Source organism: Pteropus vampyrus, unplaced genomic scaffold (genome assembly GCF_000151845.1).
Source record: "Pteropus vampyrus isolate Shadow unplaced genomic scaffold, Pvam_2.0 Scaffold518, whole genome shotgun sequence".
NCBI classification, from domain to species: domain Eukaryota; kingdom Metazoa; phylum Chordata; class Mammalia; order Chiroptera; family Pteropodidae; genus Pteropus; species Pteropus vampyrus.
Genome location: NW_011889299.1, coordinates 708,087 through 734,308, shown reverse-complemented (window position 1 = coordinate 734,308; position 26,222 = coordinate 708,087). Strand labels below are relative to the sequence as shown.

Sequence of the window (26,222 nt, the reverse complement as noted above, 5' to 3'; positions counted from 1 at the left end):
TTTTAACAAGTGGCCCCAGAGGGGCACAGGCTGGGGCCAAACTTGACCTGCAGCTGAACCCCTCTCCGGACTGTGCCACTGGACACCTATTACACAAAGCTAATAAGACTGGAAGACTTAGGAGCTTTGCTTAGTACATAGAAACAGACACAGAAAGGCAGCCAAAATTTGAAGACAAAGAAACAGAAACCATATGAGAGAACAGAACAGAGATCCAGGAATAATGGAGTCAAGCAATCAAACAGATGCAGAGTTCAAAACACTGGCTATAAAGATGCTCAATGAACTCAGGGGAAGTGTAGATGAACTCAGTGAGAACTTTAACAAAGAGATAAAAAACATAAAACTGGAAATGGAATTTATAAAAGAGAACCAGTCAGAAATGAAAAATACATTACCCGAGATAAAGAGTATATTGGAGGGAATCAACAGAGTGGATGAAGAAGAGGATCTAACCACCAATATAGAGGATGGGGAAGCCAAGGGCATCCAATAAGAATGGCAAGAAGAAAGCCAAGACTATAATAATAATTTAAGGATCCTATAGGATGAAATTAAATGTAAAAACATCCGTGTCACAGGGTACCCGAAGAGAGAGAACAAGAAGTTGAAGAGCTATTTTAAGAAATAATGACGGAAAACTTCCCTCACCTGGTTAAGGAAATAGACATGCAACCCCAGGAAGCTCAGAGAGTCCCAAAAACGATGAATTCAAAGAGGCCCACACCAAGACAGAGCATAATTAAAATACCAAAGGTTAAATACAAAGAGAGAATCTTAAAAGCAGCAAGAGAAAAGTAGTGAGCAAACCACAAGGGAGCGCCCAAAAGACTAGAAGGTGATTTCTCAAAAGAAACTATGCAGGACAGCAGGGCTTGGTACAAAATATTCAAAGTGATGAAAACCCAGGATCTACAACCAAAAATACTTTAGCCAGCAAAGAGATCGTTTCAAGTCAAAAGACAGATAAAGAGCTTCCCAGACAAAAGGAAGCGAAAGGAATTTATCACCACCAAGCCAGTATTACAAGAAATGTTGGAGGGACTTCTTTAAGAAGAAAAAAAATGTATCAAAAACAGAAATAAAGAATAGTAATAAGTACATTCCTACCAATAAGTACCTCAAATGGAAAAGAATTAAATGTGCCAACCAAAAGATAGAGAAGCTAAATGGATAAGAAAACAAGACTCCTACATATACTGCCTACAAGAGACTCATTTCAGATTAAAAGACACACACAGACTAAAAGGAAGGGGATGGAAGAAGATATTGCCTTGATGGACTTAGAGGGTCAGATAGAGAAAGACAAATATCGCATGATTTCACACACATGTGGAATCTAAAGAACAAAATAATAAACGACAACAACGGAAACGGAAATAAACATAGATACAGAGAATATTTTGAGGGTTACTAGATGGGAGTGGGGCTGGGGGGGATGGCAAAAAAGGGCAAAGGGATTAAGAAATACAAATGGATATTTATAAGATAGACATGGAGATATAAAGTATAGCATAAGGTACACAGTTAATAATGTTGTAATAAATATATCGTGGGAAGAGGGGTACTAGATTTAGTGGGGTGATCACTCTGTGAGTTATATAGATCTCTAGTCATTATGCTGTACAACTGAAACTAATATAGTATTGTATGCCAACTATAATTGAAAAAACTCATTGAATAGTACAATGTAAAAAAAAAGTTACTGATACATCATCAAAAAAAAAGTTTTTTGACATACATGCCTAGAAATAATTTTTTTGTGTTTAAAAAATAAACTTTCCCATAAGCCTTATAGAAAATTTCTTCTCAGAAACTATTGTCCAGCATAGAATCACATTCCCTGTTGTGGGTTCAAGGAAAGTTGGGAAAGAGAAATTCTAATACTTTCATCGTTAATAGTTGAAGGTAGGCATGTAAGCATGAATAAAAGATCATGGGATACTGTTGTTGGGTGGGCAACAATCAGAGTTATATTTGGCATTTGAGATGACTCAAAAGATAGCTAGCTTATCTTTTTAGTATTATTACTGATTATTTCTGATGACATCTCATGTTCTAGTATCTATATATTTTTTCATACTACTCCTTTTACTAAAATTCCCTCTTCACGAATTATTCATGTTCAGGTTTTAAGATTTAGATTAAACAGAATAACCTTGAACACTTCATCCACCAACAGACTTAATTATATCCCTGTGAATTACATTTTTGGTGAGGAAAATTTGACTTAGGTATGTGGTATTTATTTTTTAAGTTTTTACTGAGGTGTTATTGGTATATAAAAATAGCACATATTTAATGTATACGATTTGATGTGTTTGGACATATACGTATCATCACCGGAATCAAGATAATAAATATATCCATTACCTCCAAAAAAATAAAATAAAATAAAATTTCACTACTACTAGTACTATTACAATCTTAATGTAAAATGCTACACATACATACAGAAAAAAAGAGATGAAACAAACTAAAACAGTAATAGGAACTATCTATCTCTGAAAGTACAAGTTAATTTAATTTTCTTCCTTATATTTTCCCTATACTTCCTAAGTTTAACATTTAATACATAAGACTCTTATCAGAAAAAAAAATTTAATGTAAGAAAAGAAAATTTAGAGAGTTTCACAATACCCTACCTCTGTAATAACACTGCCCTTACCTGCAACCCCGGACCTCTACACACACTCTTAAGCAGACCATTTTACAAACTGACCTGAAGGACAGTAAGCTGGAATTTAGTCCCCTTCTCTGGTCGAGGACAAGAAGCTCTTCTCTGTTTGATTCGATCTTGTTTGCCATTTCCACTTGGGTTATCAGGGGTATTGATGTTTTCCTTCACAGCTGCCACATCATGATGCAAACTAGTAATTCAAAACACAAAAGCAACTTCTATTCAACTTCTCAGAACAGACATTATTCTGTTATTCTCGAAGCCCAATATTTAACCCAATCTGAGTTAACATCTGAAATCTTTTCATGGCTAGAATTATTCCATCTTGATGGTAAAATTCTAAGAAAAATGCCCAATTCTAAAATCATAAATAATTAATTTAAGGACAATAAATTAGTACAATATCTTTAAAAAAGTTATGACTGCACAGCTCTATGAATATACTAAAAGCCATTGAATCGTACACTTTAAATGGGTGAATTTAACGATATGTGAATTAAATCACAATAAAGCTATTTCAAAAAGTTATGAAAAACTGAGATCACATTGTATTTATATGGCACACATCTTTGCACAGTAAGGCAAATTTAAAAAAAATACACTGTCAGTGATAGGTCTCTGGAACCTTTTATCAAAAGGAGCTCTCGATCAATTTTATCTTTCTTGTTTTGGGGTTTATTAATATACTCAAATAAAACGTCTAGAAACCAATCCTCATTCAAAATATACCTTTTTATATAATGAACTCAATAGAGGATAGAGAGATCAGGTGTGGGAGACAGGAATAGTGCAGGAGGCAGAACATGAAATGAAAATAAGATAAAGAAAATGTGGTATATATTCTACAATTGAATATAATTCAGCCATAAAAATAATGAAATCTTGGCATTTGCCACACATGGGTAGACTTTGAGGGCATTAAGCTAAGTGAAATAATTTAGAAAAAGACAGACAAATACCATATAATCTAACTTATATATAGAATCTAAGAAGTCAAACAAACAAAAAAACCCAAGCTCCCGGATACAAAGAATAGATTGGTGGTTGCCAGAAGCAGGGAGTGGGATGTAAGAGGTAGGTAAAATGGGTGAAAGGTGTCAAAAGGTACAAACTGCCAGTTATAAAATAAATAAATCATGGGGATGTAATGTACAGCATGGTGACTATAGTTAATAAAACTGTATTGTATATTCCAAAGTTGCTAAGAGAGTAGATCTTAAAGGTTTTCATCACAAGAAAAAAATTCTGCAACTATGTAAGGTGATGGATGTTAACTAGACTTATTGTGGTGATCATTTCACAATATATACAAATATGGAATTATTATGTTGTATACTGAAACTGATATAAGGTTGTATGTCAGTTATACCTCCACATTAACCAATCAATCGATCAATCAACTACATCATAATTTTGGTAAAAAAATGAAAATGAATGATGTGAAAAAGGTTCAACTTTATCAATCTAACTAGTTGTATTTTGCAGGTTCAAATCAATATCGTTATGAAATAGGAGACTTTCAGTTTATCTGTGTCAAGGGCAATTTTCAGTTTCTTTAATAAATTTGAAAATATTTCAATAAATACAAAAATTCCAATAAACATATTTGAAACTTAAATGAGAAAATCTGTAAGCACCAAACAGATATATTTTAAATTAATTTTTAGGTAAAGTCCTCCTAAAATCTACTCATAAATTATCTGTATTAAGATATATAAGAAGAGATAAAAATAATTCCTAAATCATATTCTATGTCCATGTGCAAAAAGATTTTGCATAAATACAAGTGGTAGAAGATGCATTATTACTGATCTTACTTTTTTAATACACAAAGAAATAGTAGTGACAAGTAACACTTTCAGAGGATAAAAAGGACATAATTCTACATCATTCACATTGCGGAGTTATGTTAAAACACTAGTTTAGGTTTGGGACAAGACAGCAGAAACTCAACTCTCCGTGTTTCTCTCCTTGTACTAAAAAAGTCTAGAAATAATACAGTAGACAATCATAGGAGGGCACTGAAGGATAAAAAGATGAGGGAAGACTGACTAGGGATTTCCCAGGACTTAAGAGAAAACATAGCAGCTTGATGTCTCCCGATTACCCACCCCATGACAGAAGGCAGTCCAGGCTTAGTGTCTCCCAACTTCTGACTCAAAGGCAAAGGCAGCCCAATCCCAGTGGTCTCCTGACCCCCAACCCAGCAGCAGAAGGTGGTTCAAGTGAGCCCTTCCCTCTCCTGTTGATGTTGGCAGGAGTGCCACCAACAGTATGTGTGTGGCCTGGAGAGCTGGCCTAAGGTACCAGGCCTAGAGAAGTACTCTCTAACACCTCTATCCAGCGGTGGGGCTCAGTGGTATGAGGTGAACCAAGCAAACCTGAATCGTTCTACGAGGACTCTGAAAACTAAACTGTCATTAGAACAGGGTGTACTGCCTGATAAAACAGAATATTAAAATAGGATCCCGAGTCTCCTAACATAAGATTCAAATTGTCCAGGAGACGAATGAAAATTCCTTGTTATACCAAAACCCAGGAAAACAACAATTCGAATGCGAAAAGACAATCAACAGATGTCAACAACAGGATGAATCTGATATTGGAATTAACTGATAAGGATTTTTTTTTTTACAGTAGAAAAGAAATGTTTTATTAGAAGGGCAAGTACACTTCCAGATGTGGAAGCGGGCCTGAGCAAGAGAAGCATGGCTCAAAAGGCCTGATAAGGATTTTAAAGCAGCCATCATCAAAATGTTCAATGAGCAATTACAAATAATCTTGAAGCAAATGAAAAAAAAATCTCATAAAAAACAGAAGATATTTAAAAAAGAACCAAATGGAAATTATAGAAGTAAACGCACAATCATAGAAATAAACAACTCATTGAATGGGCACAATAGCAGAAGAACAGGACAAAGGAAATATACAGTGAACTTGAAAACAGAACAATAGGAATTACCTAATCTGAACAGAGAAAAATATTAGTTTACAAATACCAAATAAATTATAATTATATATCTAGTTATAATTTATTTCTTTAGATTACCTATAATTTTATTCTAAATTATACTATTTATTTTCTTTTTTAACCCTTATAAGCTTTTCTTAGGAACAGAATGTTATAATGAGAACAAGAAAATGGTCAATAATTTCACAATCCATATGATCTTCATTAAAACAAAAAGTAAAAATGATACCTATTATTTTTTTTAAATATACACAGAAGCTTCTCTAGTCAAGACACACTAAGTCCCTGATGAATGCAAATACTTCAACATACCCTTACTATTTTCGTGGTATTAATTTGAAAGATACGTACCTTCGAACCAAATCTGGTTTTAGAAGAGCTGCTTGTTGTTCAACTCCAACTGGCTGGGATACAGGCTGTAAATAGTACAGAAATAAAACTTGTTATGATAACAGCAAACTACAAGCTAAAGATGCAAACTGGTATTATTTCAGAAAACATACTTGTTACATTTCATGTTTTGGGCCTTGTGAACCAGGTAGAATGTCTATACTATTGAATATCTATATCAATCCTATTGCTGACTTTACTACCAAAGATAAAGAAAAATAAAATGTAAAAGTACTCATATTCACCAAGATTTTTCATTAAGAAAAGGCAGCATTGTTTTATATACTTTTGTTTGTGTAATGTTTCAATGGAAAACACTGACATTCAACTTCCAGTCGTGATTGTAAAACTATTACTAAAAGGAAGAGTTGCTGCCATTACACAAACAAGATAAATTGATGATTCAAGCTTTAACATATTATGTAGTCTTGCTCCTTCTCACTCTCTTTTCACAAAATTACTGCCAGCTACCCTTTTGAGGTGTTAGTATCCAGCAGGGGCAATACTGATTTCTAGGAGAAAAGTTTAAGCCCTCTAAGAAGGCAAATGCCAACCCTGTTGGAAAACAATTTTAAACATTTATCTAATCCATCATATGCACTGCCACTGGTGACCTTAAAAGGCCAATCTACCAAAATCGATCACTTCCCTACCCAGTTTAAACACCCTATGATGGCTCATCTTCTATAAGGTTAAATTCTTCTGGATGGCAAATAAAGTCCTCAGTGAAATGGTCCCTACCTCATTCTCTAGCCTCTTCTCTGCTTGAAGCCACACTGAACTGTAGCTCCTCTGAATGAGTTGGACTTTTCCATATACTGTGACTCTACTTAGGCTCCTTCCTCTCCCTAGACTATTTCAACTCCTCTTCGGTCCTGTTCATTTAGTCTCTATTACAGTGGGTTCCAGACAGACCAGCAAAATCACCTTGGGGACTCTTTAAAGAACATGTACCTTAGCTCATATCTTGATTTCTAAACTAAAAGGGATGAAGGTTCCTTGGAGAAATGGCCAGTTCCAGCGCTGGGACAAGGAAAGTATAAGGTAAGCCTGGATCATCTTGCTATGCCAAAAAGTAAAGAACTGCTTGAAGAATGGTAAGAACATATCGAAAGCACACAAAAGCCAGCTTGAAGGGGTTCCCACTGCCCAAATGTGGGACGATTTGTACATCAAAATAAATAATTATAGTAATAGGATATAACTCACTTAATAAAATAAGAATCTATGAGGTCATACTGATTCAAACAAATAAATAAAGGAAAGCTCTTATAGTACAAAGTCAAGTAATAAATATAAGGAATGATGAAGTTAGAAAATCATCAATGGATGACAAAACTAGGGGGTAAAAGTTGGATGAGGAACAGAATATTTACATAGTTTCAAAATATCTCCCCATAGATTACTTATTAATTACAAAAGCAAAAAAAAAGTTCACTTTACAATAGAACTTGGCAAGCCCCACTTTAACCAAGTAATCAAATTTAACCTCAGCAATATTGGGACAAATTGACATCACATGCCTCCTAATATGATACAATGTGCAAATAACACAGTATCGCTTACATGGTATTCCTGACAAAAATGCATGCTTTGAATCTGAAAAAGAAGAAACTCAAACAAACTCAAATTGAAGAACATTCTACAAAATAACTGACCTTTATTCTTCAAAAATATCAATGCTATGAAAGATAACAAAAGGCTGAGAAACTGTTCTAGATTAAAGGAGATCCTGGATCATGGAGGGTAAACTGCCATTAAGGAAATTACTTGGACAACTGTGAAATTTTAACATGGACGACAGGTTAAAAAATAGTATATTCACATCAAATTCCCTGGATTTAGTCACTGTATCGTAGTTAAGAAAATGTCCTTGTTCATATATAGAAATATTTAGGAGTAAAAGGGCATCATGTCTGCAACTAACTCTCCCATGCTTTAGAGGGAAAATCATGTGTGGATTAATGGTAGATGGATGGGTAGGTGGACAGAGAAACCAACCAACCACTCAATGTACTGTCATGCAGTAATGTCTTTTATCATGTCCCTCTTTATCAAATATATTTAATGTCTAACATTAAGGACTCTGTATGATTTATCTTTATATACTCAGTGCCTCTTAGCACAGTGCCTAACACATATTAGACTTCCAATAAATGTTTGATGAAATAAAGAAATAAGAAATGATGACATAAAAGAAAGGCTGTGCCATAAAAATGTCTGTGATCCAATATTACCAATACTGGACATCAATCTGAAAGAAAATAATACAAAGGAAGAAAAAAGAACATAGTATAAAATTTGTTCATAATAAATGGTAGCTATCTCTGTGTTTTTAAAATATGTGATGTTATACATAATAAAAATGGGTAGCAAGATAGCTGTCCAGGAATAAGAGAAGAGTTAGGTAAATACGAATACCTACTGTATTTTGGTGACCACTGAAAATGAATCATGAAGACCAAGTAAAGGCAGAGAAATTTACTTAATAATGAATGAAAAAAGCAGCAAACAAAAACTGCATATATATTTACAACCACTTATGCATATAACAAAAACCTTGAATACTATAACAAATATTATAATCACTGCCATGTTAAGGGAATAGCATTCTAGCTGATTTTTCTTACTTTTTATACTGTTACTACATACATTTTATAAGTTAAAAGTTTCAAAGGATAGCAAATACTAAATGTATAGGAAAATAGATACTTTCATAAACCAGTGGTGTGATGATAAACTGTATAGACCTTCCTGAAGAGTAATTTGACAAGTCTTAAAAATGCCTAGCAATTCCATTTCTAGAAATTTATCCCAAGGAAATAATTAAGAGTGTTTACAAAAATTTAGCTACAACAATGTTCCTCACAACATGGAATATAGTTTCAAATAGCAAAAAAATTAGACATGTGTTTTCTTTACTTGCTCCATTAAATAAATAATGATACATCCATACTAAAGGATATTATGCAGCTTTTAAAAATGTGCTGAAATATATAAGATGTTATAAGTGAAAAAAGATTATAAAAAGAATATGTACAGCATGGTTATAATAAAATTATATGCATGTATAAGCATATAAAATGGTCTGGAAGAATACACATCAAAGTATTAAACAAGCTTATCTATATTCTTCTTGCTTTGTTAATAAGAAAAAATATATTCAACTTTGTACAGATTTATCAATCCTCAAATCTGGTAATCTCAGGGCAGGTCCCCATTATTTCAATGCACAACATTATAGTAGTTTTAGATAAAAGTAAAAATGAAATATTTCACTAAATTTGAAATACATTTATAAAAATAGAAATATCAAGACAGAATTTGATTAAGAACTATCACATAAAAAGGCAGATGAACCAAATCATCAGCCATGATTCTGAGGGCCAACACAGAGTAGCATTAATAATCCTGTTAATAATTACAAGGGGGATATAAAATATAATTCCAGATTGTTGTCATAACAATTATGTTTTGTTTCTCTTTCCTTAATACGTAGGCTTTACCTCCAGATTTATGCATCAGGACACCATGTTACTTCTCTGTCTTGCTAGGACTCACCATAATTCTTTTAAAATTTCTTTAATACAATAATTTATTATGTTGGCTGCATTTTCTTGAATCTTGCATGTACAAAAAAAGAAATCTCTCTGCCAAAGTATTTGCTCTCAATGTTTAAACAATGACTACATTGAAGAGCTAACTACCTAATCTATAATTACAAGCTAATCTAATTTATCCAGGAAAAAAATCTCTGTTTGGGTTGACTAGATTGGAGGTGGAAAATAGAAGGCAGGAAATGGTATGCTGTGCTCATCTCTTGACCCCGCACCTTCAAATCCAAATGAAAGACAGGCACCAATCCCTTTTCCTAACGAGCCTTGATATCTGGATATCTGAAACCTTGATAATTTGCTAGCAAAGTACAATAAAACTAAAGTATCTCTGAACTCTTACAGACTGATAACAAGGCCAAAATGAGAAGCAAAACTAGGCCTGGATTCCATGGCCCACACCATTCTCTCCCCTCTATCTTGGTACTTAAAACTCTGTCTTGAACTTGTTTCTAGATCTTTCTCATTCATGACACTGTGAGCTCTTGGAGGGAAGAGATCACATCTGTAAGATTTATCACAATATTTCCAGGGCCAAACCAATACTTGAAACAGAAATAGCTAGCTGCTCAACGTCTTTTACTATTATAATGTTCTCATTTTTAGTATTGTTTTTATTTTTATTATAGCAACAAAATAACCACTATTTATTATTTATTAAGTGCTAAGCAATTTATATACATCATTTAACTAAATTCAAACCTTACAATAAGTCTAAGTGGTAGCCATTGTTACCTTCATTTCACCAATGAGGAAGCTGAGGCTGTAAGTAATGGAGGCAAAAATTGAGTCAGTAAAAGAAAACGAATGAATAGATAAATGACTCCAAAGAACAGTGAAGAGCAGAAACCCCTTGAGCACACCATAGGGGCTTTCATGTTAGTCTCTGTTAGCTCTTAATCCTTCTTTCTCAAGTCACCATTATTTCCCTTTCTTACATCAGTGTTCTCAGCCCTGGATGTACTTTATAATCTTGAGGGAAGAAGAGAAATGGAGAAAGAGAAAAGGGATGAAATAAAAAGAAAGAAAAAAAATTCAAAAAAAAATCCAAGCTCATGTACAACATTCCAGAGATTCTTATTCGGTTATTCTGGAGTGAAGGAGACCAGTAAAACTGGAAAGTATTTTTAAACATTTCATAAACTGCCTTATTGTATTACCAACATTATAAAACATGTCTCTCACATTATGTGCTTTTTAACAACTACTCTTTATTGAGCACTTATTAAATGCTAGGTATTTTTCACATATATCTCTTCTAATCTTAATAAGCCTACAAGATAGGCATTTTTTTCTGACAGAAAAGTTGAATAAGTGTTCAATGAAAACCCATATATCCACCACCCATGGTCTACAGCATTTTACTATATTTGCATTATTATGTATATCCACCAATCCATACTATATACATAAGGGAGAAGGGCCAACTAATAAATAAAAGGAAGAATGATGAAGTTAGAATATAATCAATAGATACTAAAATTAGTAGGTGAAAGTTTTGAAGAGGAGAGGGATATTTACACAGTCTCAAAATATATCCCCATATTCCCTTTGTAAATTATAAAGGGAAAAATGGAAACTTTATAACAGAGAAGTCTTGCAGGCCCTACTTGAACTAAGTAAAAGCTAACATCACCAACATGGAGACAAAGTGACGTGCCTCTTAATAAGAATACAATGCCACTTACATGGTATTCCTGCCAAAAGTGCATGATTTGAATCTGATCATGAGGAAACTTCAGAAAAACCCAAATTGAGGAGCATTCTACAAAAAAATGGCCTTTGCTTTTCAACAATGTCAAGAAAAGCTAAAAAAGGCCAAAAAACTGTTCAAGATTAAAGCAGATGAAAGAAAAGGACAAACAACCCAATAAAAAAGATATGACCAGGCACTTCACAAAATATATTTGAATCTCTAATAATTACATGTCAAGATGCTCAATATCATTACTTATCAGAGAAATAAAAGTTAAAACCACAATATATACCCCATCACATCCACCAGAATGACTAAAATTTAAAAGATCAACAATACTAAGTGTTGATAAGGATATGGAGTAACTGGAACTCTCATTCATTGCTGGTGGAAATGTATTTTGGCAAAACTGGTTTGTAAAACTATCTGGCATTATTTAGTATAACTAAATATACCTTTATCCTGTGACCCAGCAATCCCGATCCCAGGTACAATTCCCAAGAGAAATGAGCACACGTGTCCACCAAAAAATCACATAACATTCACAGAGGCTTTATTCATAAGAGCCAATCTTAATGTACATCAACAGGAGAATGGATAACTGAATTGTGGTATATTCTACAATGAAACAACTCACAGCAGAAATGCAGACATGCAGGCAGGCAAGAAACGAAACGAAGAGAAGGGATGGGAAAGGAAGTGGAAGGGGAAGAGGATGTGGAAGGGGAAGAGATGTGGAAGAGGAAAAAAATATTGATATATGTGGCAATGTGGATCAATCTCAGAGAACCTTCCAGGGAGCTGGAAATGTTCTATATCTTCATTTGCATTTCATGAAGGCATACATATATGAAAACTCATCAAGCTGCACATTTGAGATTAGGGTACTTTAATGTATATATGCCTTATATATTTTAATAAAGAAAAAATTTTTTAAAAAGTTGGTATGATCCAATTCTGATCAAATAAACAGTAAAAATGTGTTTGTGTACATGTATGCATAGAAAATTGTCTGGAAAACTTGAAAGGTTTTATTTCCAAAAAGTGGGATAACAGATCATTTTAACTTTCTTTATACCTTTCTGTAATTTTTAAAAAGTATTTATAAAAAAGTCATTTTTAAAAGCTATTTTCATAAGAGGAAATAAAATATCCATACTAAGGCATATAAAAGATGTACACTAAATATTTCACTTATGAGGATAAAGAACACCACCTATAAGCACTTAGGAGGAAAAAGGAACCAAAAATCTGACTGGCTTTAGGCTTCTCTTCTGTAGCATTAACTAGAAGTCAACAGAACAAAATATCTTGTAGAAGAAAAAGTTGTAACCTGATTATTTTTCTATACATCCAAATTATATTCATTTGTGGATATAAATGGAAAGGTCTGTTTCGGATACCCAAAGAATCAAAAACAGCACACCAAAGTAACCTTGTAAAGTTACACAAAGCTGTTTTCCAAACTACAGAGGCTCTTAGAAAAATTTAAGAATCAAGAATAAGAAAGTTGTAGTATAAAAACTGATGCTGTATACTAAAACCAGTAATCCGTATTAAGCCCAAATTATTAAAACTGTATTTCAAAACTGAATATACACATAAAAACTGAAAATGTAACATGTATAGTATGATAAAATTAAAAAATACATTTCATAATTGCTATCCCCCAAAAAACAATAGTTTGCCTTTTTCTTTAAATACCTCATAATAGTAATCCACAGATAATCAGTCTCATTGCATTCCATCAACCTCCCAAATTGAAGACTTCAGCTGAGCTGCTATTTTAGATGTTGGTTCCTTCCTGGAGAATGAGATCAACCAGGAAGGTTCCCATTCCTTTAACATCCTCAATGCTTTAACTAATTCATATTACAAAAGGGAGATGGCTGAATAACGTTGCTGCAAATCAAACCAAATGACTAATGTCCTTATCATTACCAGTTTGGACATTATGAAGATACTAAGCAACAAGTGCCTTTTGGGAACATTTTTTTACAATATTCAGCAAACACAACTACAATTTAGACCAATTTCCCTTCACTTAATTTCCCATAAATACATTATCCTGCTAAATAGCATTTTTACATAAATGGAGAAACCAGACATAACATTAGTTCTCAATTTTTACACAAACATTTTCATTTAATGGAATTAACAACCTTATAGAGGAGGCTACAGTGAAGATTAAATGAGATGATGCAGCTTGGTCCTCAATGTCAGCTCCCTAACTATAAGATTTATTCCTATAGAATGCCTCAGAAATTGGTCACATAATAATACTGTCTCTACCAGAATAAACTTGTTGACTATTTTAATCATATTCACACACAGTAGGCTCATGGATGTTTCTCAACAAACTGAACATGGAGAATCTTTTGCAAATTAACATCAGCATTATATACATAAAGTCCATTCTTCATACAGTTTCTGCATTGTCTTGAAAGCAGTATAACAGAAATGTAACCAGAGATGAAGTAAATATCTCAAAGGCACTGGTATCGTCAGTTGCTATCTATCTGGGTCTTAAATATACGATAGCTAGTATTAAAATTACCAAGACTGAATTATAAATATATTGCTTCACTAATAAAGAGGAGCTGAAAATTATTTCACTGAGATCAGCCACGAAACAGTAGTAAAATAAGAAATGCTAATAAAAACCACAATTTCCAAAGCAATCTTACAAATACATAACTCAGATATGCTAATATGTAGATCTACCTGTGAAAACAATTAATACATAACATTTTATTGGCTCCTGATGCATTCAAAGTCTGAAATGTGGCCAATCCTGTCACTGCTTCTAAAAACAATATCAGCAAAACCTTGAACCAAACCCCTGCTCCTTGTTGTCAATGCTAAATGTTTGCAACAAAAATCACTAAGTCACCTTTCCTTTATAATGTTAATATACACATTATTCATGCAGGAAAAAAATTCTAAGAAACAATCAGTATGATAACAAGGAACATATACATCTACTCTAATACTCTATAAAGCAACAGAAACAATGTTTTTTAAAAGAACAAAGTCATAACATCCAAGAAAAACTAAAAAAGATAGCCATTCACAGACCATATATGGTAGAGAATCTCCAAATGAACAGAAATCAATAAATTACATTCATAGGGAAACAAAAACTGTGGAAACACCAAAGCTCAGAAAAAGAACAAACTCAACAAAGAGATTAAGTCTTTAAAACAATTAACTTCAAGTAGGTACTTAATGTGGCCTGGCAGCCTTCTACCATTCATTCTACAATTCTCCTAGAAAACTACTTTATACTCTTGCCTCTTTCCTCAAACTTTTAATACCTACTCCCACGCCCAAACTCATACTCAGATATTGACCTTGCATCTATTTCAATGAGAAAATAAAAAAGCAACAAGAAGAGAATTTCCACAAGCTTCCACTACTATGTCTGCTCACCTAATAGCATTTGTGCCCACATTCTCTGCCTTGCCCATAATATTATGGAAAACCTGTCTGAGTGTCTATGCTAAGGCCAACCCCTCAACTTTATCTCCTCTCATCTTCTCAAGGATATCACTCCAGTAAATTCTCCTTTCTCTCTTCTATCTCACTAATTTTTCCCTTACTTCTAAGTCATTCCTCTTATAAATATGAGGTTGTATCTCCATTAAAACAAACCTTCTCAACTAGGGCTCATTGAGATATGACTGATTGTAAAGCTGGGGCAGAGAGGAATGGGATAGGCCTAGAACATCTTGTTGTGTAAAGATAAGTTCAAAGAATGATGGGGACAAGTTTAAAGAACAAAGGAATATGCTTGAAGAGGATCCAACTAGCCAAATCTGAGATAGTTGGTGCCATCAAAATAAATAATGATACTGATGAATTATAAGCCATAAAATAAAATCTCTAATGTTATTTAAATAAATTAATAAGTGGGGAAGAATGGAAAGCTCTAATACAAATAATAAATATAGGATTTGAAAATCATCATTTGGCAATCACCATATAATAATTGTTACAGTCAAGAATCTTCAATGGCTGCCAAAATTATGGGTAAAAGTTTTATGATAAACATAGTCTCAAAGTAACTCTCCACAAATTACTCAACTACAAAGTGAAAAATAATCACTTTTCAGTGGTAAAACCTGGTAGACACCACCTTAACCCAGTGATCAAAATTAATATCACCACTAAGACAATGGAGACTATGTACCTCCTGATATGATGCACTCAAAATAATCCAACATCACTTTTATAGTATTCCTACCAAAAATGCATAACCCAAATCTAATCATGTAGAAACATCAGACCAACCCGTTTTTAATGATTTTTTACAAAATAACTGACCTATACTCATCAAAAATGTCAAAGTCATGAAAGATGAAGAAAGGCTAAAAAAATGTTCCAGAATAGAAAATATTAAGGAAGCATAACAAGAAAATGTAACCAGTTATCCTAGATTCGATCCTGAATCAGAATTTTTTTCTTTTGGTATTAAAAAGAATATTAATATATTTAGAAGAAGTCTTTGGAGAGCAGTTAAAAATGAAGAATCTGAGAGACTTCTGGAACTCCCTTTAAACATCCCACACAGTACAACTAACTGCAAAAGAGCTCATTGCTACTGCAGGCATTCTCAAGATATGAGGTAAGGTATTGTTAATTTAAAAGTCACAAAGCTTACACACTTTCAGAAAGCCCAAATCAGCTACACATGTTGATAAATCAGACCTTCATTTTAAATATTAAGCAACAACCAAAAAAATGACTAAATATGGGAGATTTAACAGCCATAAAATTAATAATACACACTCTATCTCAAAGGAATGGGCTGAGCATATGGGAATAAGCAAATTAATGGAAAGAACTGAACTGTATGTCAATGGGAGAAAGGAAAAATGAATGAACTGGAGCTAAATATATCGACATGGATGAATCTCATAAATGATGTTGATTTTTCTTAATTGCAGAAGAATGCATATGCTAGGATTCCATTTACATGAACTTTAAATCATGAAAAAAAACACATGTAATCAGGGTACTACAGATGCACTGATAACTTTTATTTAAGTTGGATGATGGATATATGCGCATCCCTTGTATTAGTTTTGATATCCTTGCATATACCATAAAGGTTTCATTATAAATATTTTAACTCAAGAATGCAGGTTAACTAACGAAATATTTTAGCAATATTCAATCATGTTCTACAGTGGATTCTTATGCATAGCGATTATGCATTCTTAATATAAAAGAATGCATCTGCCTTTAAAAAGAGAAAAAAAACTATCACTAGTCTCATCAGTTCAGGTCAGGTACTCTGCCAAATGAATTCTGGCAACAAATATAGGAAAATCCTTTCAGTATCCAGAAACTCAGAATTCAGGCATTAAGGACTTACAAAAAGAAGAAATGGAGAAGTCCACCATTATAATAGGATACTTCAACACATTCTCCTTGGAAAGTAAAAGAATAATTGGATAAAAAAGTAAGGCTATCAAGAATTCGAGTATTATAATTAAGAAGTATGATATAATAAATATATAGAGAACTTGAAATGTTCCTCCTAGAAGAGAAAATCAAAATCTTTAGCAAATAAAGCAGAAAAAAAAACAAATTCCAAAAGTAGAAAGTATAGTGTGACTATAATGACATAAACATAGAAATTAACAATAAAAATCTATCCAATTCTAAATTAATAGTCATTTAAAGTAATTTTTATTTAAGAGGAAATCAAAGCAAAACATTTTAACTTCTTATAAAGTAATTAAAACACTGGAGTATTGGTATAAGCATAGATAAAGGTCAAAGGAACAAAATATAACTGAGAAATGAGCCAAGTTTGTATAGTAACTTCAGATATGATAGAAATAGCATTTCAAATCAATGTGGAAATGATGGACTGTTTAATAAATGTGTTGGAACAAATGTCTATTAATTTTGAAAAACACAATTAGGTCTCTACCTCACACATTTTACAAAATCACAAAATCCAAATAATATATAGAGCTAAACAAAGACAAAATATTTTAAAGTATCAGAAGAAAATACAGAAGAATATTTTATGCTCATGAGCCTTCCTAAGCAAGACACGAATAGATTTGACCTTATAAATAATAAATGTTTCTGCGTGCCAATGGAGACCATAAGCAAATTAAGGACACACTGGGAGAAAGTAATTATGATATACTTAACAAAGGATTAGTATCAGAATGTGTAATCAAAGAGAAAAAGAGGAAGACCTCAACAGACAAGTGGGCAAAGAATATGAATATGAATGGCATTTGCAAAGAAAATGAATATTCAATAAAAGTATGAAGAAGTAAACAAACTATGTTATAACCAAACAACAGAATACTATTCGATAATAAAAAGCAAGCAACTACTGATACATATAACAACTCGAATGAACCTCAAGTCAATTTCAAAAGGTTACATATTGTATGATTCCATTTATATAACATTCTCAAAGGACACAATTAATGTGATGGTGAACAGATCAGTGATTGCCAAGAGTTAGAGGTGGGGGAGGGTGTAACTATAAATGTATAGTTTAAAGGAGTTTTTTTGGGTGAGAACTATTCTGTATCCTGATTGTGGTGACTATTATATAAATTTATACATGAAATAAATTCATAGAACTAGACACACACAAAACAAGAGAATGCATGTGAAAACTGGTGAAATCCAAATAAGGTTTGTAGTTTATTGAATGGTATTGCACCACTGTCAATTTCCTGGTGATAATGATTGTACTATGGTGATATAAGGTGTTAATATTGGGGAAAGATGAGTGAAGGGTACACAGGAATTCACTATACTATTTTGGTAGCCTCCATGTGAGTTTAAAATCATTTCAAAATAAAAAGTTAAAAATAAATAAATATATGAAAATATGTTCATCATCTCTATACTCAGGAAATGCAAATTAAAACAATATATATTTTTTACTCATAAGCCTATCAAAACATCTGAATTATCAAATATTGACAGTAAGATTATACTACTGGCTGATGAGAATTTAAATTGGCCTAGTCCCTTGAGAATGCAATTTGGTAATAAAAAAAATTAAAAAATGTGTAGAACTTATGCCCCAGTAATTTTGCCCCAGCATCTCTAGCATGATCTACTTTGTTCATTGTAACATTAGTTAAAACACTGAAAAACTGGAAACAGACAAAATGTCCATCAGCAGGAGGAACAGCTAAATAAACTGCAGTGTAGTCTTACTAATGAATACTATGGGGCGATTAAATAAAATCAAATATATTTCTTTGTAATAACATATATTTCCAGGATATGCAACTGAATAAAAAAAAATACAAAATGACACATAGAGTAGAATCTCTTTTATGTACTTAAAGACAAAAACCAAACCAGAAAACAATATAGTATGCTTTAAGGGTACATATCTATGTATGTAACTACACTGAAAAAGATCTGGAAAGACAAACACCAAACTGATAACAGAAGGGAAAAGGACACAGAGAGAGGAGAGGTCAAATGAGATTTCTCTGCATTGTTTTAAATTTAATACCAGGAGTATATATTGGCATATTACCTATGTAATTAAAGTAATTAGAAAATATTTTTAAAAAGAAGTAATAATGCAAATGCTGTAGCAGAGAATCAAAGTGATATTCAAACACTGTACTGAGTAGGGATGCAACTGCGCAGAAAAATACTGATGTTTAATATTTCTCTCCAGAGCCTTAAAATGAAACCATCTAAATGGATGTTTGATTAGACCACAATGTCAACTGAAAAGGAACCAATCTCAAACCACCAAAAGTACTAATACATTAATACTAACACATCACACAACAGAAGGTAAAAAATGCTGACCTCAGCAGTAGATAAAAACCAGAATAAGTGGTTTCTCATATTATTGGATAAAACAATCAAAAGCACAATTAGCACATTTGAACTGATTCACTTCCTTTCTCTTACATGCTGCAGTCTACTGCCACATGGAGAAATAAAATAGAGAAGTAAGAACAGATCTTAAGCTGCCCACCAATCAAGTTCATTATCAATTTGGAAGTCCTGATTAGGCACCAAGAATGATAAACATCAACAAAGAATCCTTCTCACATTGAAAGTAGGCTGATAGAAATATCTACAGCAATTCTTATTTATGAATTTATTCAACAAACATGTTAACAAGCAACTATTTGTGTCAAGCACTGTGGTAGGTGCTAGGAATACAGAGATAAATCAGGTACATATGGCTGCTGCACAAAATTTTCAGTTTTACTGGGGACAAAGACACAAAATATAAACACAGCTTGCTATTTGAGCTGAAGATCCCTCTACCCTCCACCTCAGCAGTAAAACACACACACACACACACACACACACACACACACACACACACACACACACACACACACACACACACACACACCCCAGAAATTCACTCTACCTCTGTGTCATCAGCTCTTCAGGGGTTACTGATGGGCATCCCTCACCCCCCAAATCTATCACTTGACAGACTAGAGAAATACTTTCCAGTCTTGCAGGTAGCACCAACAGAGACCCAGCAATTTAGCCAAAGTCAGAAGACAAAGCAGACCAGAATAACATTATAAGAGCTAAATCTAAATTATCAGAAAACTAAATTATCAGTGGAACTAGAGCCCACAAAAGTAGGCTAGAATCTACAGACTAAACAGGGCAACCATCTGCTGAAATAGAAGGTTTAAATATGAACAAGTCTCTAATCATTATATCCAAAATGTCCAGTACACAATTAAAAAAATAAAAGTCACTTATCATATTAAGAACAAGAAAAATCACAACTAAAATGAGGAAAGGAAATCAACTCACACCAATACCAAGATGAATCAGATGCTGGAATTATCTGACAAGATTTTACAGAAACTATCAGAAAAAGAGCCTCAGTGAGTAATAATTTCTCTGAAAACAAATGAAAAAATAGAAAACCTCAGGAAAAAATAAACTTATAAAAAACCATATAGAAATTATTGAACTGAAAAATAAACTAAATAAAAAACTAATTGGGTGGACTAAATAGTAGACTGGAAATGACAGAAAATAGAATCAGTGAACTTGAGGACAAATTAATATTTTTTTTTACTCAGTTTGAACAACAGAAAGAAAAGAGACAAAGAAAATGAACAGGGCCTCTGAACCTGGGGAGCAATAGAAAAATACTGAAGACAAAAGAACGTGGAGCAGAAAAAAATATTCAAGGAAATAATGGCTGAAAATCCTCCAAATTTGACTAAAGACATAAAACAGATTCATGAATCTGAGCAAACTTCAAAAAGGATAAACCCAAAGAAATCCATGCCAAGAATACATCATAATTAAACTTCTGAAAACTAAATTTTAACAGCAACTAGTAATTAACACATTACTAATAGGGAAACACCAATTTGAAAGATAGCAAATTTCTTATCTGAAAACATGGAGGCCAGAAGAAAGCAACAAAATATTTTTCAAATGCTGAAAGAAAACAGCTGTTAACTATGAATTCTACATCCAGCAAAATATATATTTGAAAGTGAAAAAGGAATAAAAGTTATATTCAGACATAAGAAAACGACTAGAATTTGTCACTAGCAGATTTATCCCTAAAGAATGACTAAAGGAAGCTTTCCAAAGAGAAAGGAAATAATACGAGGCTTGGAATTTCAGAAAGGAAAGAAAAACATTGCAATGGGTAAAGATAAGGGTAAAATATAGTAGACTATTCTCCTTATAAGTTTCTTAAATAATATTTGATGGTTAAGGAAAATTTTACAACAATATCTACAGTGGTGCATAACGCATGTAGAGGAAATACTTGAGACAACTATATTTAAAAAGTAGGAAGAGTAAAGGGACAAATGGAAGTAAGATTTTAATACTTAACTTGAAGTGGTAAACTATACCAGCAGAGTATAAGTTATATCAAGAGCAATCACTAAGTAAACTAAACAGCATAACATAGTCAAAAGAGTATAAATAAAACAAGAAGGAATCCTAACAAAAACTGGAAGTAGCTCACAGGAAGGTAAGAAAAGAGAAACAGAGGAAAGATAAGCATAGGAAAGAAACAAAAAGCAAATACTAAAATGGCAAATTTAAGTCCTAAGATAGCAATAATTATTTTAAATATAAATGGTCTAAATATACCAATTAAAAGGGAGACACAGGCAGAAGGGATTAAAAAAACAACTATATGCTTTCTACAAGAAACTCACTTCAAACAAAATGAGATAAATAGGCTAAAAGCAGAAGGATAGAAAAAATATGCTAACATTAATCAAAAGAAAGCAAGGGTAGATATATAGTACCAGATATTTTAGACTTCAAAGAAAAGCACTAGGGATAAAGAGGGACACAGTATAATGATAAAAAGCTCAATCTACCAAGAAGACACAGCATCCTAAATGTGGATGCACAAAACAAGAGACGTTTAAAGCAAATGGGAAAAATACAACTGACCTAAAAGGAGAAATACATAAATCCACAATTATAGTTAGGAACTTCAACACCCACTCTCAGCAACTGGTAGAATCTCTAGACAGATAATTAGAAAAGATACAGAAGAACTGAACTACAGACTAATAATATCTCTCTTAAACTGAAGATTTAAAAACTCTTCAACAAAATATTAGTAAACTGAATCCAACAATGTGTACACAGAATTATACATTATGACGAAATTGGTTTATTCCAAGGATGCAAGGCCATTTCAACATTCAAAATCAATCAATATAACCCACTATATCAATAGGTGAAATAAAAATCACATTAACTAATGCGGAAAGGGTATTTTCTTGGGGATTCAGGAACCGTGGGGCACTACCTCAATTTGATAAAGAGCATGTATGAAAAATCTATAACTTATATATCATATCTAATGGTGAAAGATATGTTTTCCCCTAAGTCTGGAAACAAAGTAAGTATATTCATTCTCGCCACTCTTATTCTACAAAGTACTCGAAATTCTAACTATCACAATAAAAAGAAAATAAGAATTAAATGGTATACAGATTAGAAAGAAATAAAACTTTTTCTATTTTGGAGATTACATAATTGTCTACATAAAAGAAGTCCCAAGGATTCTATAAAAAACAACAACAACAAAACCCTCCTAGACCAAATAACTTCAGCAAGGTCATAGGATACAAGATACACATATACAAAAAAAAAAAAAATCAACTGCATTTCTATGTATTAACAATGAACATGTGGGAACTGAAATTAAAAAACAATACCATTTTACAATCCCTCCCATGAAAATTAAATACTTAGGGATAAACTTAACTAATAAAAACAATCAAAGAAGACCTAAAGAAATGGAGAGACACTCTGTGTTCATGTACTGAAAGACTCAACATAATAAAGACATCAATTCTTCCCACATTTATATGTAGGATTAATGAAATTTGTAGCAAAAGATATGGCCTTGATGGACCTAGAGGGTATTGCGCTGAATGAAATAAGTCAGATAAAGACAAATATCGCATGACTTCACATACATGTGGAATCTAAAGAACAAAATCAGCAACAACAACAATGAAAACAGAAATAAACATAAATGCAGAGAATATTTTGAGAGCTACTAGATAGGAGTGGGGCTGGGGGGATGGCGAAAAGGGCAAAGAGATTAAGAAGTACAAATGTATACTTACAAAATAGACATGGAGATATAAAGTGTAGCATAAAGAACATAGTTAATAATGTAATAAATATGTAAGGATGAAGAGGTATACTAGATTTAGTGGGGTGGTCACTTTGTGTTATCTAGATATCTAATCACTGTGCTGTACAACTGAAACTAATATATTACTGTATGCCAACTATAATTGAAAAATACTCAATGAATTGTACAACGTAAATACAAGCAACTAATTGTCTATTATATTTCAATAAAGCCAGAAAAAAAATTACAAATTTCTAGTTTTAAGAAAAGTTAAGAGGATGTAATATACAACATGGTGACTATGGTTAACAATACTGTATTGTATATTTGAAAGTTGCTAAGAGAGGGAACCTTAAAAATTCTCATCCTAAAAATAAAATTGTAACTGTGTGGTGATGGATGTTAACTAAACTTATTTTGGTAATCATTTTACCATTTATACGTATTTCAATTAAAAAAAAAACTAGAATAAAATCTCTAAGCTCTAAGGCTAAGCGAAGAGTTAAGACTTCTTATCAGAGACAGAATCAATACAAAAAAATGAAAAACTGGGCCTCATAAAAATTAAAAAATTTTTCTCTTAATTTCTTGAAATATGCATATGTTTATGTAAGGTCAAATTTATAACATTTCACTGTATTGTTTATGATATATGTAGGTATAATAAATATAACAATTATAGCTTAAAGCCTGGAGGGGATAGCTGCATGGTTCTTATATTTTATATGATACATTTAAATCTCTGTAAAAACTAAAGAATTATGAATGTAAATTAAAATCCCCAGAGTAACCACAAAAAAAAAATACTAAAAAAGGGACACAAGAAACTTTCCAGGTTTGAGAAATATTATTGTGGTATATATATGTCAACTCATTGAATTGTACTCTATAAATATATGCAGATTTTTGTACATAAATTATAACTGAATAAAGTTATATAAAAGTAGAAAGATCCACAGCAAGGATATCCTCTCTCATCACTTCTATTCAACATGACACTGGTAGTTCTAGCAAGAGCAATAAGGGAGCGGGGTAGAGAAAACAAAGTCAAAGGACTTATACTTTTATGGTCAACCGGTTTTCAACAAGGGTTTCAAGTATATTCAATACAGAAAGGATAGTATTTTCAGTAAATGTGGCTAGGAAAACTGGATATCCACATGAAAAGAATGAAATTGAACCCCTCTTAACTTTATATAAAAATTAACTCAAAATGGATCAAATACCTAAATTTACAAACTAAAACTTAAAACTCTTAGAAGAAAATATATGGAAAAATCTATATGACCTTAGATTAGGCAATGGTTTCTTAAATACAACATCAAAAACACAAAGCAAACACAGATAAATTGGACTTCACCAAATTAAAAACAAATTTATGCTACAAAGGACACTATGAAGAAAGTGAAAAGATAACCCATAAAATAGGAGAAAATATTTGTAAATCACATATCTAAGGATCTAGCATCCAAAATATATAAAAAATTCTTACAATTCAACAATAAAAAGAACAAAATAAAATTGAAAAAGGGCAAATGATTTGAATAGATATTTCCCCTAAGAAGATAAAAGAAGATACACAAAGGGCCTACGAGCATATGAAAAGATGCTCAACATCATTAGCCTTCAGGGAAATGCAAATCAAAATCACAATAAGATACCAGTTCACACAACTAGGATGCTACAATCAGAAAGACAAATAATAAGTATTAATTAGGATGTGGAGAAACTGAAACCCTTACACCTTACTGGTGGGAACATAAAATGATACAGCTGCTTTGGAAAATTTGGCAATTCCTCAAAAAGTTAAACATAGAGTTACCATACAGCCCAGGATTTCGCTTCTGGGCATATAGCCACAGAAATGAATGCTCACACAAAAACTTGCATACAAATGTTCACAGCAGCATTATTCATAACAACAAAAAGTAGAAATGATCCAAATTTCCATCAACTGATGAATGAGTATACAAAATGTAATATAATCTATACAATGGAATACTATTTGGCAATAAGAAATAAAGTACTGATACATGCTACTGTAACATGGATATACTTTGAAACATTATCATAAGTGAAAGAAGCCAGACACAAAAGGCCATATATTGTATGATTCCATTTATGTAAAATGCCTAGAATAGGCAAATAAATAGACAGAAAGTAGAAAAGTGAAAGCCAGGGAATGGAGAAGGTAGGGGTAAAGAATGACTGCTGATAGATACAGAGTTTCTTTTTAGGGCGATAAAAATGTTCTTGAGTTAGTGGTGATGGTTGCATAACTTGTTAATATACAAAAAAACACTAAGCTGTATACTTTAAAAGGGTGAATTTCATGGTGCACGAATTACATCTTTAAAAAAACTTTGCTTAGATAAATAAATTTGGATAGAAACTATTAAAACAAAAGAGTGTATTGCTAAAAAGACAACAGAAAAATTGAAACTGGATTCTAAAAAAATTTTTTGTTTTTATCTAAAAGGCAGTTGGCCAGGAGGAATAAAAAACATAAGCAAGAAAAGAAATAATAAATGGTATATGTAAATCTAGCCATATTAGTCATATGTCATATCATCATTTCAATAGATGCAGATAAATCATTTGACAAAATTCAATATCCACTCAAAATATTCTTATTAGCAAATTAAGAATAAAGGGAAATTCCTCATCTGATAAAGGGCATCTAGAAAATCCTGCAGCTAACAGCAAACTTAATATTGAGTGAACATTTTCTCCTTGATATCAAAAACAAGACAAAACGTCCAGTATCTTCTTTACTATTTAACACTGTACTGAAGGTTGTGGCCAATGCAATAAGGCAAAAATAAAAATTAAAAGCATAAACACTGGAAAGGAATAAATAATACTGTCTTATTCATATTTTCAGGTTATATGATTATTTACATTAAAAATCTCAAATAATCAAAAAATAACAAAGACTAATAAATCAAACTTCACTAAGTTACAGAATACAAGAACTATACACAAAAAACAATTTTATTTTATATACAAACAACGAGCAATTAGAAAATGCAATTTAAAAAGCAATTCCATTTATAGTATTGTCAAAACAAAATATTCAGGAATAAGGTTACCAAAAGATGTGTCCCCACACAAAATCAAAAGAGGTGTCAAAACCTCCATATTACAAAATATTGGTGAAAAATTAAAGATGTAAATTAATAGAGAGATAAGCCATGTTCCTGGGTTGGAAGATTCGATATTCTTATTATCAT

The 26,222-nt window shown here is 32.3% G+C and overlaps 1 protein-coding gene across 2 annotated transcripts in view; it reads right to left on the bottom strand.

Moving 5' to 3' along the window:
- WNK3 (WNK lysine deficient protein kinase 3) overlaps nucleotides 1-26,222 on the bottom strand; it is a 124,976-nt gene that overhangs the window by 43,717 nt on the left and 55,037 nt on the right. For both annotated transcript variants that reach the window (XM_011383401.1, XM_011383402.1), the window contains exons 10-11: nucleotides 6,003-6,067; nucleotides 2,723-2,870 (exon numbers count right to left, since the gene is read on the bottom strand). In XM_011383401.1, the coding sequence (XP_011381703.1) occupies nucleotides 2,723-2,870; nucleotides 6,003-6,067 (213 nt within the window). The remainder of the gene's footprint in view (nucleotides 1-2,722; nucleotides 2,871-6,002; nucleotides 6,068-26,222) is intronic.